General features: G+C 37.2%; 1 protein-coding gene across 49 annotated transcripts in view; it reads right to left on the bottom strand.

Annotated features, from left to right (window-relative positions):
- The window catches only part of CCDC7 (coiled-coil domain containing 7), a 425,173-nt gene that overhangs the window by 209,293 nt on the left and 200,547 nt on the right, over nt 1-15,333 (bottom strand). For all 49 annotated transcript variants that reach the window (XM_054522140.1, XM_054522141.1, XM_054522147.1 and 46 more), the window contains one exon: nt 772-882. In XM_054522140.1, coding sequence (XP_054378115.1) covers nt 772-882 — 111 coding nt within the window. The remainder of the gene's footprint in view (nt 1-771; nt 883-15,333) is intronic.

The raw sequence follows: 15,333 nt of genomic DNA, 5'->3' as shown, positions 1-15,333 counted from the left end.
CTACCCAGCAAGGACTGGATGTTGTATTGGCCCACATGCAGCAACATGGCTGGGCCATTAATACATAAAAAGTACAAAGACCTTGTTACCCAAGAGGAATTCCTGGGAGTAAACTAGAAAGGGGAAACATGTCTCACTCCTGAGGAGGTAACTGTCAAACTATGGTCCCTCTCTATTGCAACAAATACACAAGAGGCCAAGCAATTTGTGAACCTATTCTGCTACTGGCAGTTCCCTTGATGGAATCCTGATTGCAATGATTTTAAAGTTACCAAAAAGGCCTCTACCTTGGAGCAGGCCCCAACCAACAGAATGCCCTGGAGTCCATCCAACAGGCCTCCTACGCCACTGTTCCGCTTAGCTCCTCTGATCTTTATTTGAGTTACAGGTCTCGGCAAATTTTCTGTTCACTGATTGATGCCAAACGGAAACAGTTTACTGAACAGGTCAGTGGAATAAATTGGGCTTTTGGACCTGTAACTTCCTAGAGTTGGATAAAAGGTACACACTCTTTGAAAGACAATTATTGGCCTGCTATTGTCCTTGGTGAATACTGAGCATATGATCATGGCTACAAAATACCGTTACAACCAGAAATACTAACTACAAGTAATAAATACTCTAGCTTTTGTTCTCTAGTTATCTTATGGTATTAATACTTTAGGTTCAAGGTAAAATTTCTGTAAATTCAAGATTCATGAACTGTAGAAAAATACCTTTGCTGTAACTAATTTAAAATAATGTAAAGTTATGTGTAATTTTTATACTTACTGGTGAGTGGTTGCTCTGTAGAATTTTCTTGTTTCTTTACTTGCAATTTGGTTTTTGACAATGATTCTTGATGCTCAACTACAAGCCTTTCATTTGGTACTTCATTATGAGCTACATAAAGAAAATACATTTATTCCACTAAATAGAAAAATTGATCTGTTGTGAAATTTCTGTATTTCAAATTTATAAAACATTTACATGAGCATTCTCTGTCACTTCTACAAAGTTATAACTAAATTACAATAATAATAGATTTGATGAGAAAATGCTGAAAAGAATTTTAATGGCTGTATGTTGACGCTTTCTCACTTTATAAACATTTCTAGGAATCATATATAGTTAGTCTATTTTTTCCTAGGTTATTTATATTGTGTAGATCATCTAGATGTCACAAACCAAACAATAAAAATATATATGTACAAGTTTATCATTATGGCATTATTTGTAATTACAAAATACTCAAAACCACATAAATGTTCAAGCATTGGATATCGGTTGAATAAGCCAATGTATATACCATAAAGTTCTAGGGGTGTCCAAGGGAGAGAATACAGTCATGGATTCTTAGTTTCTGCTTCTGGTTGAGCCAGTAAAGCCCCTTTCTCATTCCTCTTTTCCGCTTATCACTAGAGACAGAAACTAAAAACCATGGCTTTGGGCTGCTAAAAGCCTAAAACAAAACAGACCAGAATGACAACAACAACAAAATAAGGCAGGTTGGACAAGCTTGCTATAAACTATAGTATAATGAAAGTTATGGTTAATAAGGTGGTACAATAGCTATACATAGAGTTGTAAAAGCAATTTAAAAAAATCTCTATAAACTGACCTGTAGGGATTTCCAGGAGATAATGTTAAGTGAAAAAAAAAAAAAAAAATCCAAAAAAGAGAAAACTTGTATGCCACCGTTAGGTAAGGAAGAAGGATTAAAAAAAAAGAAAGAAAGGAAATTAGAAAGATACTTAGCTTTACAAAATGAAACAGGTGAAATGTAGGAATACAATATAGTTTATTACCTACAAGATGAAGGAGGGTGAACTAGGGAAGGAATGGAACTTCTCTAAGTATATCTTGCATATTTTTTACTTTTGGAATCAGTTTCAGGTTTCATATATCTCAAAAAAACAAAATTAAATCACAAAAGATAAGAAGAAACTAAAACTGAAAGCAAACTTAGTGAACCTATTAAAGGGAAAAAAGAACTCATACAGGTAAATCATCAATACAATATTTAACATATGCCCTACTACTTGGGCAAGTGTGTGGAGAAGAGACAGTACACACATCACAAAATATTTTCAGTAGGTTTGTTTTTCTAGAAGTATGTGCTAAGCAATTCTAAAACAATTTTGGAACTGCAATACAATCTAGATTTTAAGACCAACATGGCTGACTAGAAGCAGCTAGTGTGAACTGCTTTCACAGGAGAGAAGACAGAGTGGCAAGTAAACTTACAAATTTATAAGTGGCAAGTGGCTCTTCAACTGGATCATCCAGGAGGCCACCTTGGGATTCATCAAGGAAGTAGTGGTGACCCATGGAGAGCAGAGAGGAGTGAGACAGGACAGCTACCTGCCTGGGATTGGCACAGAGCCAAGAAAGGCTCCCCACCGTGGGGAAAGAGTGAGTGCTTGAGAGTCCCTGGGGACACATACCTCTGCCATGAACCTTTGCAAACCTAGGCACAAGAGATCCTGCCCAACCCTACTCTCTGGGGCCCCCAGACTGACACAGAAAGCTGCATGGAGTCTCGGCAGGGCCGCTATTCAGGCCCATGTGGAGCTCCAAGGGCTTTGGATTCCTGAGCATCCTGGGACCAGCTGCCATAGCTCTGCCAAGAAGGGAGGCAGGGATCTCCCATGCGCCCCAGGATAAGGGCCCCATCTAGGATACTGAAATGTGGACAGACTGTAGGCCTCACCTCTGGGGCACCTTGCCAAGCAAAGCCAACCAGCCTAAGTCCCCAGCACAGCCACCCACCTCACCCCCAACCCCCAATCTGATCACTTGGGCTGGCTGCAGCTCTGCATTTCTCGGAGGCAGAGATTCCAGAGGTAACACAATAGGCCCACAGCTTTTGCCACTGCCATAGTCCCCCCAGTCCCCATTGCCCTGAGGCTAGGGAGAGAGTATAGAGCTCAAAAGCTATCTCGTGCCTCCAACATGTGACACGTGCCTTAAAGAAAAACAGCCACACTGTTTTTCATGCAGGTCCCAGGCCTTGCTACTCCTTACTAAGCAGGGCCTTCCGACCTTGCTCTCAATGCAGCCACCCTACTTCTGCCTGATCACTTCCGTCTGTGGCAACTCTGTGTTTCTCTGGGGTGGAATTCCCATTGGCAACTGGCAACCAGCCCCTCTGCCATTGCTGCTGCAGCAGTACTCACCAGCAAGGTGAAAGATCTCTACAATGAGAATTACAAAGCACTGCTAAAAGAAATCAGAGATGACACAAAGAAGTGGAAAAACATTCCGTGCTCACAGACAGGAAGAATCAATATTGCTAAAATTGCCATACTACTCAAAGCAATTTACATATTCTATGCTATTCCTATCAAACTACAGAATAAGAAAAACCTATTCTAAAATTCATATGGAGCAACAAAGAGCCCAAATAGCCAAAGCAATCTTCAGCAAAAAGAACAAAGCCCAAGATAGCACACTGCAGAATTTCAAACTACTCTACAAGGTTACAGTAACCAAAACAGCATGGTAGTGGTATAAAAACATACACATAGACCAAGGAAACAGGTTAGAGAACTCAGGAATAAAGCCACACACCTACAACTATCTGATCTTTGACAAAGCTGGCAAACCAAGCAACAGGGAAAGGACTTTCTATTCAGTAAGTTGTGCTAGGATAACAGGCTAGCCACATGCAGTAGATTGAAATTGAACCACTTCCTTTCACCACATAAAAAAATAAACTCAAGATGAATTAAAGACTTAAAAGTAAAACTCAAAAATATAAAACTCTGAAAATTAACCTAGGGAATATCATTCTGGACGTAGGACTTGGCAAAGATATCATGAGAAAGATGCCAAAAGCCACTGCAATAAAAACAAAAATTAACAAATAGGATCTAATTAAACTAAAGAGCTTCTGCAGAGCAAAAGAAACTATCAATAGAGCCAATAGACAACCTACAGAATAGGAGAAAATATTCTCAAACTATGCGTCTAACAAAGGTGTAATATCCAGAATCTATAAGGAATTTAAACTAATCAACAAGCAAAAACCAAAAAACCCCATTAAAAATGGGCAAAGGACATGAACAGACACTTATCAAAAGAAGATATACATGCTGCCAACAAGCATAAGAAAAACGCTTAACATCACTAATCATTAGAGAAATGCAAATCAAAACCACAATGGGATACCATCTCACACCAGTCAGAATGGCTACTACTAAAAAGTCAGAAATAAGAGATGCTGGTGAGGTTGTAGAGAAAAAGGAAGGCTTATACATTGCTGATGGGAATGTAAATAAGTTCAGCCACTGTGGAAAACAGTTTGGAAATTTCTCAAAGAACTTAGAACTACCATTTGATCCAGCAACCCCATTACTGGGAATAACCTCAAAAGAATATAAATCATTTTACCATAAAGACACATGCATGTGCATGTTCATCACAGCACTATTCACAGTAGCAAAGACAGAATCAACCTAGATGCCTGCTCATCAACAGTGGACTGAATAAAGAAAATGTGGTACATATACACCATAAATTGTATCCTTTGCAGCAACATGGATAAGGCTGGAAGGAAATTATCCTAAGGAAATTAACACAGGCACAGAAAACCAAATACCACACGTTCTCTCTTGTAAGTGGGTACACTTAAACATTGAGTACACATGGACACAAAGGGGAAAAATAGACACCAGGGCTTACTTGAGGGTGGAGGGTAGGAAGAGTGTGAGGACTGAAAAACTACCTATTGGGTACTATGCTCTTTACCTTGGTGACAAAATCCTTTGTACATCGAACTCCAGCAATACACAATATAGTCATGTAATAAACCTGCAAGTGTACCACTTGAACCTAAAATAAAAGTTAAAAAATAATAATGATGCTGATACAATTGAGTAATTGTGTTGTGGACTAGTCAGGATTCACACAGTAGAAGAGAGAATATACATATATGAAATGGAGAAAGACAAGAACAACCTCTGAGAAAATGAACTGGAATTTAAGGTGTCCAAGAGATTTGCCACGAATTCTAAATATGACTTTACAGGTATATATCCATGTTTATATGCACATGTGTATGTATGCAGACGTGTGTATGAAGCCTGTGTGTGTGTATACATTACATATACACACACATATATATACATTATATATATATAAATACACTGAAGAATCCAACTTCAGGCCAGCCCTGCTTTTGTGTGATCTTGCAGGTCCAATCATGGACAGTTACAAAGGCATTACCTGGCAATTATCATAGAGATTACCAACACAAAAGAGACTTGAGGCAAGATTTGTGTACTGCATGCATAGCAGGTAGTTGCAGTCTTGAATCAACTCCTCTCCCCTTGGCCAACCAGGCTCTTGGGCTTATAACATTTTTAGTCTAGTCGCCTTAAGTTGAAAACTTCTTTATAGGGGAAGGTGGGGGCTTGACTGTATTGTTCAGACAGTAGCTGTATTGTGACAAACAATGACTGTATTGTTCAGTCACTGCCTTTGCCCAGACCACCTATGGTGTGAGGTAGTGAGGTAGAAGAAATCCTTAAAGAAACTTTTCTCAGTTCTGACTCAGTGTTCTGGACTTAACCAATCCTAGCCTTCCCCACCACTACCTCCCACAGATACAGGTCCAGTCAATTGGCCCACCACAAAATTCAGATGTTAACTGACAAATTACTAGGCTGAAATAGCAGCTACTTCCAGCACAGCAATTACTTACTAGCTGAGAGAGTGATGAAAAAAAATAGTAACTGAGGACTAATTCCAGGAAAATCAGAGCAAAGGCTTTCTCGAAGAGATCTTTTGTTACTGAAAATGGAATCTCAAAGGTGGAGACTGATGGGGCTCTCCATGAAAGCACTCAGGGACATGTAGTAACCAAGGAGTGCTCATTGACTAGAGTACACATTGTAATAGTTCCTATGACTAAAACAAGTGTTATCACTCAGCTTCTTCCAGTGAATCTTTAAATGAGTCAGAGAGCCTGGTGAAATTTACCCCAAATTCTCTCAGTTTTCAAAAGTGAACAAAAACTTGGAGTAGATCAGGTCCTTATGTCCCCATTACCCAAGGACCTCTGCTAAGAAAAGTAATGAATTGGGAGATGGGAAAGAAGTATATTTTTTAAGCATTTTGAATAGTGGTGTCAAGATGACTGTGATCTTGACAACCCTTGACGCCAAGATGACAGGCAAATAGATAATGCTGTCTGGTTTTGGGTCTGAGGCCAACATCAAGAGGACCTTTACCCAGATAAGAAAATATGTGTGTCCCCAGGGTGGGGAACATCATATAGTGGGGCCTTTCGGGGGGAGGGACAGCATTAGGAGAAATAGCTAATGTAAATGATGAGTTGATGGGTGCAGCAAACCAACACAGCACATGTATACCTATGTAACAAACTTGCATGTTGTGCACATGTACTCTAGAACTTAAAGTATAATAAATTAAAAAAAAAGAAAGAACATATTTGTGTCCCTATGGGCCAACATAAACTTTCATTGGTATGGACTCAACTAATGAAGGTCTTATGAATATAGATATATTATCTATGTGCAATCCCACTGACTTATCCAAGGTCTCATGGAAGGCTTATTTCCTTATTATTCCTTAACTTATTGCTGCAGTCAGAACCATTTCAGCAGGGCACAGGAAGACTGTGAACCTGACCAATGTCCTATACTTAGCACCTCTGTCTCCCAAAATCTGTCTAGGAATAAAAAAGAAACAATGTCTTCTTTGCTGAAGTTAACACAGAGAAAGTCTCCTTGAGATTATATCCCCATTCAATAACTCAGTACATCTAAGTGTAGGGCCTTGGATCAATAAAAGATTTTCAATTGATTTTGGCTGTTCAATCCATACAACAGCTCTTTGGCCTTTGTCAGTGGTATCTGACATTGTAAACATAATAGAAGCTATTGTCTAGAGTGTGAAAACTTATGTAACAATTAACACTGCACATGTCCCATTCAGTATCTATCTACACAGAGATGATTAGGATCAGTTTACCCTTGTATGGAGTGGATAAAATTGACCACTAATATACTTAATTCCCTATCTGTCATCAATGCATAAACCATAACATAGAAAAGGTCTCACTAGCCTTCTAATCCGTTCATGACACCATCCCAAACATGAAACCCCCCAAATAGGACTGCATGCTCTGTTGATGCACAGGTGATAACTGTCTAAAGCATTATTACAAAGTACAAGTACCCAGTACCCAAGTGTAATTCCTGAGCATTATCTGTAAGGGGAATGTCTTATTCCATGTGATAATACTGGCTCTGGCTCTCTCTGATCAAACAATTAAAAAGAAGATTAATGAGACTATTCGACCACTTACACTTTTGTATTGCCCATGTGGCAATCTTAATGCCATCCAACTATGGGGTTACAAGAAAGTTGTTTCCTTTAAATGTGCCACAATCAGGAGGATGGCCTGGAGGTCCTCCAACAAGCAACCCAAACAGCACTACCCCTGGGCCACTCTGATATCCATTTACTGTTTGAGTAAGAGGTCTTCTGTTTGCCAATTGGAGGTTATGGCAGAAGGACACTGCCACAGGTCAGAGAAATCTATTGGGCTTTTGAACCTGTCATTTTCAGAAATACTTGAAAAGTATATACCCTTTAAGAGACAATTATTGGCCTTTTATTGGGCTTTGGTGAATACTGAGCACACAACCCATGCTTGTGAAATAGTCTCAAGACAAGAAATCCCAACCAAAATTATCAATACCTTTGTTTTCTAATTATCTTAGAGTATACCTGCTTTAGGCCAAAGTTAAAAATTTCTATGAAACATATGCCCAAATACATATTCATGAATCAAAAAAAATTTCTGATAAGTTGAACTTAAAATAAATTAAAATAGGGGGATTGATGTAAGTAAGATCGTGGAATAGGACGCCCAGCCTTCATTCTTCCACAAAAATGAAGACTTAACAACCAGACTAGGATAAAATTACCTTTATGAGACCTCTGGAATTCAAATGAGAGGCTACAGCACAGCAGTGGAACACAGAAACAAGGCAAAAGTGCAATTAAAGGATAATAAGAACAGTTTTATCTCTACTCATGTCACACCTCCTCCAAGCTGTCACAGCACACTGCCAAGAGAGATCTCCTGGGCTTTTCAGTTTTCCTGTGGGGAATAAAGTGAGCACTGGACTTTTCCCAGCCTGTTATGGTATAACCTGAGAGGCCTACTTATATTGCACCACAATCAAAACACTCAGGGAATCAGCATGGCTAGATCACCTGAAGGTAGCTAAAAACCAAAAAAACAGGCAGGAAGGGGGGTGGTCAGAAGCTCTCAAGAAACAGTATGGACCCAATAGCTGACATACAAATCACAGCAGCAGGCTTGCCCACAAACCCTGAAAGCCAGCACTCCTGTGGACCCTGACAGCTGACCTGCCCATAAACCCTGCTAACGGACCCACACAAACTCTGGCTGGGCTGTCTAGTGAAGGGCCAAAGCTAGCATGTAAAGATGCTTCTCTAAATGCATGTACATCAATGAAAATACAAGGATCATGAAGAATCAGGGCAATACAACCCCACCAAAGTAACAAAATATAGCTCAAATAAGAGATTCTTAAAAATGGAGATCTATGACCTTCCTGACAAAGACATAAAAATAATGGCCTTAAACAAGCTCAGTGAACTAAAATAGAACACAGATAGACAACCAAATAAAATTAGGGAAACAACACATGAACAAAAAATGAGAGGTTCAACAACGACTTACCAACCATAAAAATGTAAACCAAACAGAAAGTCTGGAACAGAGGAACACAATGAATAAACTGAAAAATTTCATAGACAGCCTCAAAAGCAGACTTTATCAAGCAGAAGAAAATAACAAAGAAACAAACTCTAAGACAGGTCCTCTGAAATTTCTCATTACGAGAAACAAAAATAAAAATAATGAAAAAGAGTGAAGAAATCCTACAAGATGTATGGGATACCATCATGTGAACCAATATATGCATATGGAAGTCCAAGAAGAAAGAGAGGGAAAATGGCAGAAGGCTTATTTAAAGAAATAATGGATACAGTTTTTTCAAATCTGAGGAGGAAAATGTACTTCCAGATACATGAAACACAAAGGATCCTAAATAGGTTGAATCTTAAGAAGTTTACAGTGAGACACATTAAATTGTCAAAACTCAAAGAAAATTTTGAAAATGGAAAGAAAAAAATGACAACACATACAAGATAAACCCATAAAACTATCAATAAGCTTTTCAGCAGAAACCTTGCAGGCCAGGAGAGAATGAAATAATATATTCAAAGTACTGAATGAAATAATCGTCAACCAAGAATACTACACCCAGAAAAATTGTGCTTTAAAAGTTAAGCGTAGATACTTTTCCAGACAAACAAAAATTTAGGGAGTTAATCAACACTAGACCAGCCTTAGAAGGAGTGATAAAGGGAATTCTTAAAGTTGAAATGAAAGGATGCTCAACAGTAACACCAAAGTGTATGAAAGTATAAATATCACTAGCAAGTAAATATATTGATAATCAAAAAATAATGTAATACTGTAATAGTGGTACATGAATCATTTTAACTCTAGTATAAAAGTCAAAAGCAAAAGTATTAAGGATAACTATAATCACAAAAATTGGTTAATGGATACAGAATATAAAGTAATTTTTGACCTCAATAACAGAAAATGGGGGTGGAATAAAAACGTAAAATTTTTGTATACAATTGAAGTTAAGTTGTTAACAATTTAAAATAGACCATTTTCACTGTATTTTACTCAAACCTCATGGTAATCATAAAGAAAAACCTATATCAGACACAAAAAAGATGAAAAGAAAATAAAGTATATCAATATAAAAAGTCATCAAATCACAAAGGAAAACAGAAAGAGAGGAAGATAGGGCACAGCTCTAAAACAGACAGAAAACAATATAATTGCAACAGTAAGTCTTTACCTAGCAATAATAATTTTAAATATAAATAGGTTAAACTTACCATTTAAAAGATACACAGAAGCTGAAAGGATGAGAAAAGCAAGATCCAACTATATGCTATCTGCAAGAGACTTGCTTTAGAGTTAAGGACAAACTGAACTAAAAGTGAGGGGCTTAAACACTAAAAGGGAAGGAGAGGAAAAGATATCCCATGCAAATGGTATCAAAAAGAGAGCAGAAGTGGCTGTACTTAGATAACTAAGATGTCAAGAGACAAAAAAAGGTCACCACACAAAAATAAAAGGGTCAATTCACCATAAAAATGGGCGACAGAGCGAGGTTCCATCTCAAAAATATATATATGTATATAACAATGATAAATATACCTGTGTCCAACATCAGAGCACATAAATACATAAGAAAAATAATAATAGGTATGAAGAGAGAGACTTCAATACTCCACTTTCAAAAATGGATAGAACATCCAAACAGAAAATCAATAAACAACAGATCTGAACAACACTATAGACCAAATGGACCTAACAGTCATTTAAAGAACACTCCATCCAAAAGCAGCAGAATACACACAATTCTCCTACACCTTGAGATATTTACAGGATAAAACACATGCTATATCACAAAACAAGTCTTAAAACATTTAAGAAAATTAAAACCATTACAAGATTATTTTCCAGTCACAATGGTATGAAACTAGAAATCAGTAATGAAAGAAAAATGGAAAAAAATCACAAATACATGAAAATTAAACAACAAATTTTGAACAACCATTGGATCAAGGAAGAAATCAAAAGGGAAATTAGAAACTATCTTGAGATTTTAAAAAATCCACAAAACTAAAATATACCAAAACTTACAGCAGGATGCAGCAAAAGCAGTACCATAAGGAAAGTTGATAATCACTATAAAAAATATTTCAAATGAACAACCTAACTTTACACTTCAAGGAAAAAGAAAAATAAGAAACTAAAGCCAAAGTTCACAGAAAAAAAAACAAAATTAGAACAGAAATAAATAAAATAGGTAACAAAAATATAGAAAAAATTGATGAAAATGTGAGTTCAGTTTTTGAAAAGATAAAGAAAATTGACACACTATTAGCTAGATTAAAAAGAGAAGACTCAAATAAATAAAACTAGATGAAAGAGGAGACACTATAACTGATGCCATGGAAATGAGAAAAGATCACAAATGACTATTATGAACAATTTATGGACCACCAAACTGGACAACACAGAAGAAATGGTTAAATTCCTAGAACCTACCAATAACCTACCAAGACTGAATCAAGAAAAAATGGAAAACTTGAAAAGGTCAATAGTAAATAAGAAGACTGATTCATGGTTTTCATGTTGGGAGATTCTGGTTACTGGTTCAGTCTCACTATTTGTTATTGATTTTTTAATGTAGAAAACCCTAAACTACACGCACACTCACACACACACACACACGCGCGCGCGTGCACAATGGTTAGAACTAATAAATTCAGTAAATATAAAATTATATAAAATTAACATACACAAATTGGTTTTGTTTTAATATACTAACAACGAACTATCCAAAAAGGAATTCAAAATCAATGCTACTTACAATCACATCAAAAAGGAAAAAATACTTAGCAATAAACTTATTCAAAAGGCAAAAGGCTTGTACACTGAAAACGATAAAATATTGCTGAAAGAAATTAAAATGGAAAGACATCTTTTGTTAAAAATGGAAAAATGAATACTGTTAAAATGCCCATACTACCCAAAGTGATGTACAATTCCTATCAAAATACCAATGGCACACTTTTACAGAAATTGACATAACAATTCTAAAATTCATATGGAACCAAAAAACCCAAATAGTCAAAGCAATCTGGAGCAAGAAAAAAAAAACTGGAGGCATCATACTTCCTGATTTTAAAACACATTACAAAGCTTATACTATAGTAAGTCAAAAATATGTACTGACATAAAAGACTTATACACCAATGTAACAGGGAGTCCAGAATTAATCCCTATGCACATATTGTGAACTGATCTTCTGCAAGGGTGGCAAGAATACGCAAAGGGGAAAGCATACTCTCCTCAATAGCATACTTTCCCCAATAGCATTGGGGAAACAGAGTATCCACATGGAAAAGAATGAAATTAAACCCTTATCTTACACTATACACAAAAAATCAACCTTAGTAAAGTGGCTTAAAAAATAAATAAAGTAGGACAGCACCAAGATGGCAGAGGAGATAGCAACCTTCATCCCTCCTGCTATGAAACAAATATAGACACCTTTCACAAACTACAATAGCCCAGAGAGGTGTCATGGGCACATTAATGAATCTGTAGCAACACAGTGGAGCACAATGTCCAAGTAGAAAGGATCACTGGTGAGGTCAGCATATCTTAGACACCAGGAGATAGCTAGGAGCAAAGAAGAAAGGTGGAGGCTATGGGCATCAGCCATGCTGCTGGAACCACCATGGTTCCCAATGGCCTGATCCACCCAGGACACTACCATTTCTTTCTACTGAGGTAACCAAGAGCCATCCCCACCAGGAAACCCCAGAAAGGATGATGTGTCTGTACACTCCTCCTCCAAACAAGAATCAGCACTGTTAAGCCACTATTGGGAAAGAAGCCACCACCTCCTCTAACCCCATGTGTGCCCTGACCCAAAACACAAGCCACTCTGCAAGTAACCACATTCCAGACCTGGGTTTTGTGTCTACATTGAACCCACCCACATCTCAGACATTGGGAATTGTTGTCACAGCAAGGTAGTTTGCACTCCAAATCCCAGAGCCACACATTCACTGTGTGTGCCCATGCTCCAGACACTGGTTTAGCCACCATAGAGAGCTGGACTGTGCCCCAACTCCAGAGCAGCTCAAACTGTGTGGATATCAATATTCTCATTCTTAGCTGCCCAGCTATTTCACAGGAATCTGCACCTTGATTCTGTTACCAAGGTGGCAGCAGAGGTGCCTGTGCCCTGGGCATAAGTGCTGTTACTGCCCTGGGTCCCAGAACCATGCTCCCTCCACACATTCCTGTGCTTCACATCTCAGTTCTGCAGCCACTCCATTGGCACCACTAATCAAATACTCATGCCACTACCAATGCAAGCAAGCTGACAAGTCAGACCCAGAACCAAGAGGGATTTTATCAGCAAAAACTTCCCCACTGAGGGAAAAAGAAATCAGAAGAACTTTAATAGTCATTGCCACTGAAGACCCCAATAACCTTTGCCACAATTGCAAACATTCACAGCATTGGCTGCTGAGGATCCTTGAAATCTTTGTCATCACCAACCTCAGTTCCCAGAGCTACACAAAGGTGACACAACTCTCAATCTCATGAGTGCCAGAACTGCAGCAGCCCACCCAGCAAGTGCCCTCACACCCCTGTAGGAGAAGGTCTTTCAACAGCTAAACTAGTCAGAAGAGGCTACAAGAGGTGACTGCTGCACCAGATTTGCAGACATCAATATAAAGCAAAAAGAAACATGAAAAACTAAAGATACAACATGACCAAAACACCACAATAATCTCCTGAAGCTGATCCCAAAGAAATGCAGATATAAGAACTGCCTCACAAAAAATTCAAGACATTTTTTAGGAGGATCAGACAAGTTAGAAAAAATAGTTATGTGTGTCACTTAATGACAGGGATATGTATTGAAACGTGTCATTAGGCAATTTTATCACTGCATAAACCTACATGGTATAGCCTACTACACACCTAAGTTATATGATATAGTCTACTGCTCCTATGCTATAAAGCTGTACAGTATGTTACTATACTAAATACTGTATTCAATTTGAAGACAATGGTAAATATTTGTATATCTAACCAGAAAAATGAGAAAAACATAGCACAAATGTGGTATAAAAGGTTTTAAAACTGATATACCTGTATAGAGTGCATACCATCAAAGTAGCTTGCAGAACTAAGAGTTACTCTGAGTGAGTCAGTAAGTGAGTGGTAAGTGAATGCGAAGGCCTAGGACATTACAGTACACTACTGTAGACTTAATAAACACTGTACACTTGGGTTGCACTAAATTTTGAATGAATTTTCTTTATTCAATAATAAATTAACCTGAGTTTACTGTAACTTTTTATTTAATAAACTTTTAATGTTTTTTACTTTTTTACTCTTTTGTAATAGCACAGCTTGAAACACACACTGTACAATTGTACCATTTATAGAACTAAAAGCCCACATTAAATAAAAGATCCCAAATAAACAACCTAATGTTACACGACAAGGAACTAAGGAAAATAGAACAAACTAAACCCAAAGTTTATAGAAGGAAGAAAATAATAAAGCTCATGGAAGAAATAAACAAAATAGATACTAGAAAAACAATAGAAGGGAATAAAAAAATAGAAAAGATCAACAAAACTAAGAGTTGGTATTTTGAAATGACAAACAAAATCAACGAATCTTTAATGAAACTAACAAAGAGAAAAGACTCAAAATTAGGAATAAAAGAAGAACTGTCACAACTGATGTTACAGAGATACAAAAGATCATGAGAGACTACTATGAATAATTATATGGCACCAATTTCAATAACCCTGAAGAAATGAATAATTCCAAGACACATGCAACCTACCATGACTAAATCATGAAGAAGAGAAATATGAATAAACTAATAATGAGTAAGGTGATTAAATCACTAATATAAAGTATTCTATTAAAGAAAAGCTAAGGCCTCATGGATACACTGCTAAATTCTACCCAATGTTTTAAGAAGAATTAATGCTAATGCCCCTGAAATTTTTCAAAAAAATAGAAGAAGAGAGATCACTTCCAAACTCACTTTAGGAGGCCAGCATTATTGATACCAAAGCCAGGCAAGGACACTACAAGAAAAGACAATTCAAGGCCAATATCTCTGATGATCATGCAAAACCTCAACAAAATACTAACAAACTAAATTCAACAGCACATTCAAAGAAGAATTCACCATGATCAAGTGTGGTTTATCTCCTGGGTGCAAGGATGGTTCAACATAAAGCAATAAATGTGATACATCACATTAACAGAATAAAGGACAAAAACCACATGATAATCTCAATAGATGCAGAAAAAACATCCATTAAAATTCCAAACCATTTCAAAATAAAAATTTTAAACCAGTTAGGTATAGGAGGATTGTACCTCACCACAATAAAAGCCATTTACAACAAACAAGCCACAGCTAACATTATACTTAATGGTAGTAAGTTGAGAGCGTTTCTTCTAAGACAAGAAACAAGACAAGAATGCTTATTCTCACCACTTCTATTCTACAGAACACTGGCAGCCCCAGGAAAATAAATTATGAAAGAAAAAGAAACAGAAGGCATTCAAATTGGATGGGGGAAGTAAAATTATCTTGGTCAGATAACATAAACCAATATATAGAAAACTCTGAT

Source organism: Pongo abelii, chromosome 8 (assembly GCF_028885655.2).
Source record: "Pongo abelii isolate AG06213 chromosome 8, NHGRI_mPonAbe1-v2.0_pri, whole genome shotgun sequence".
Taxonomy (NCBI): domain Eukaryota; kingdom Metazoa; phylum Chordata; class Mammalia; order Primates; family Hominidae; genus Pongo; species Pongo abelii.
Note: the sequence above shows the minus strand (reverse complement) of the source record. Positions and strands in the feature narration are given on the sequence as shown.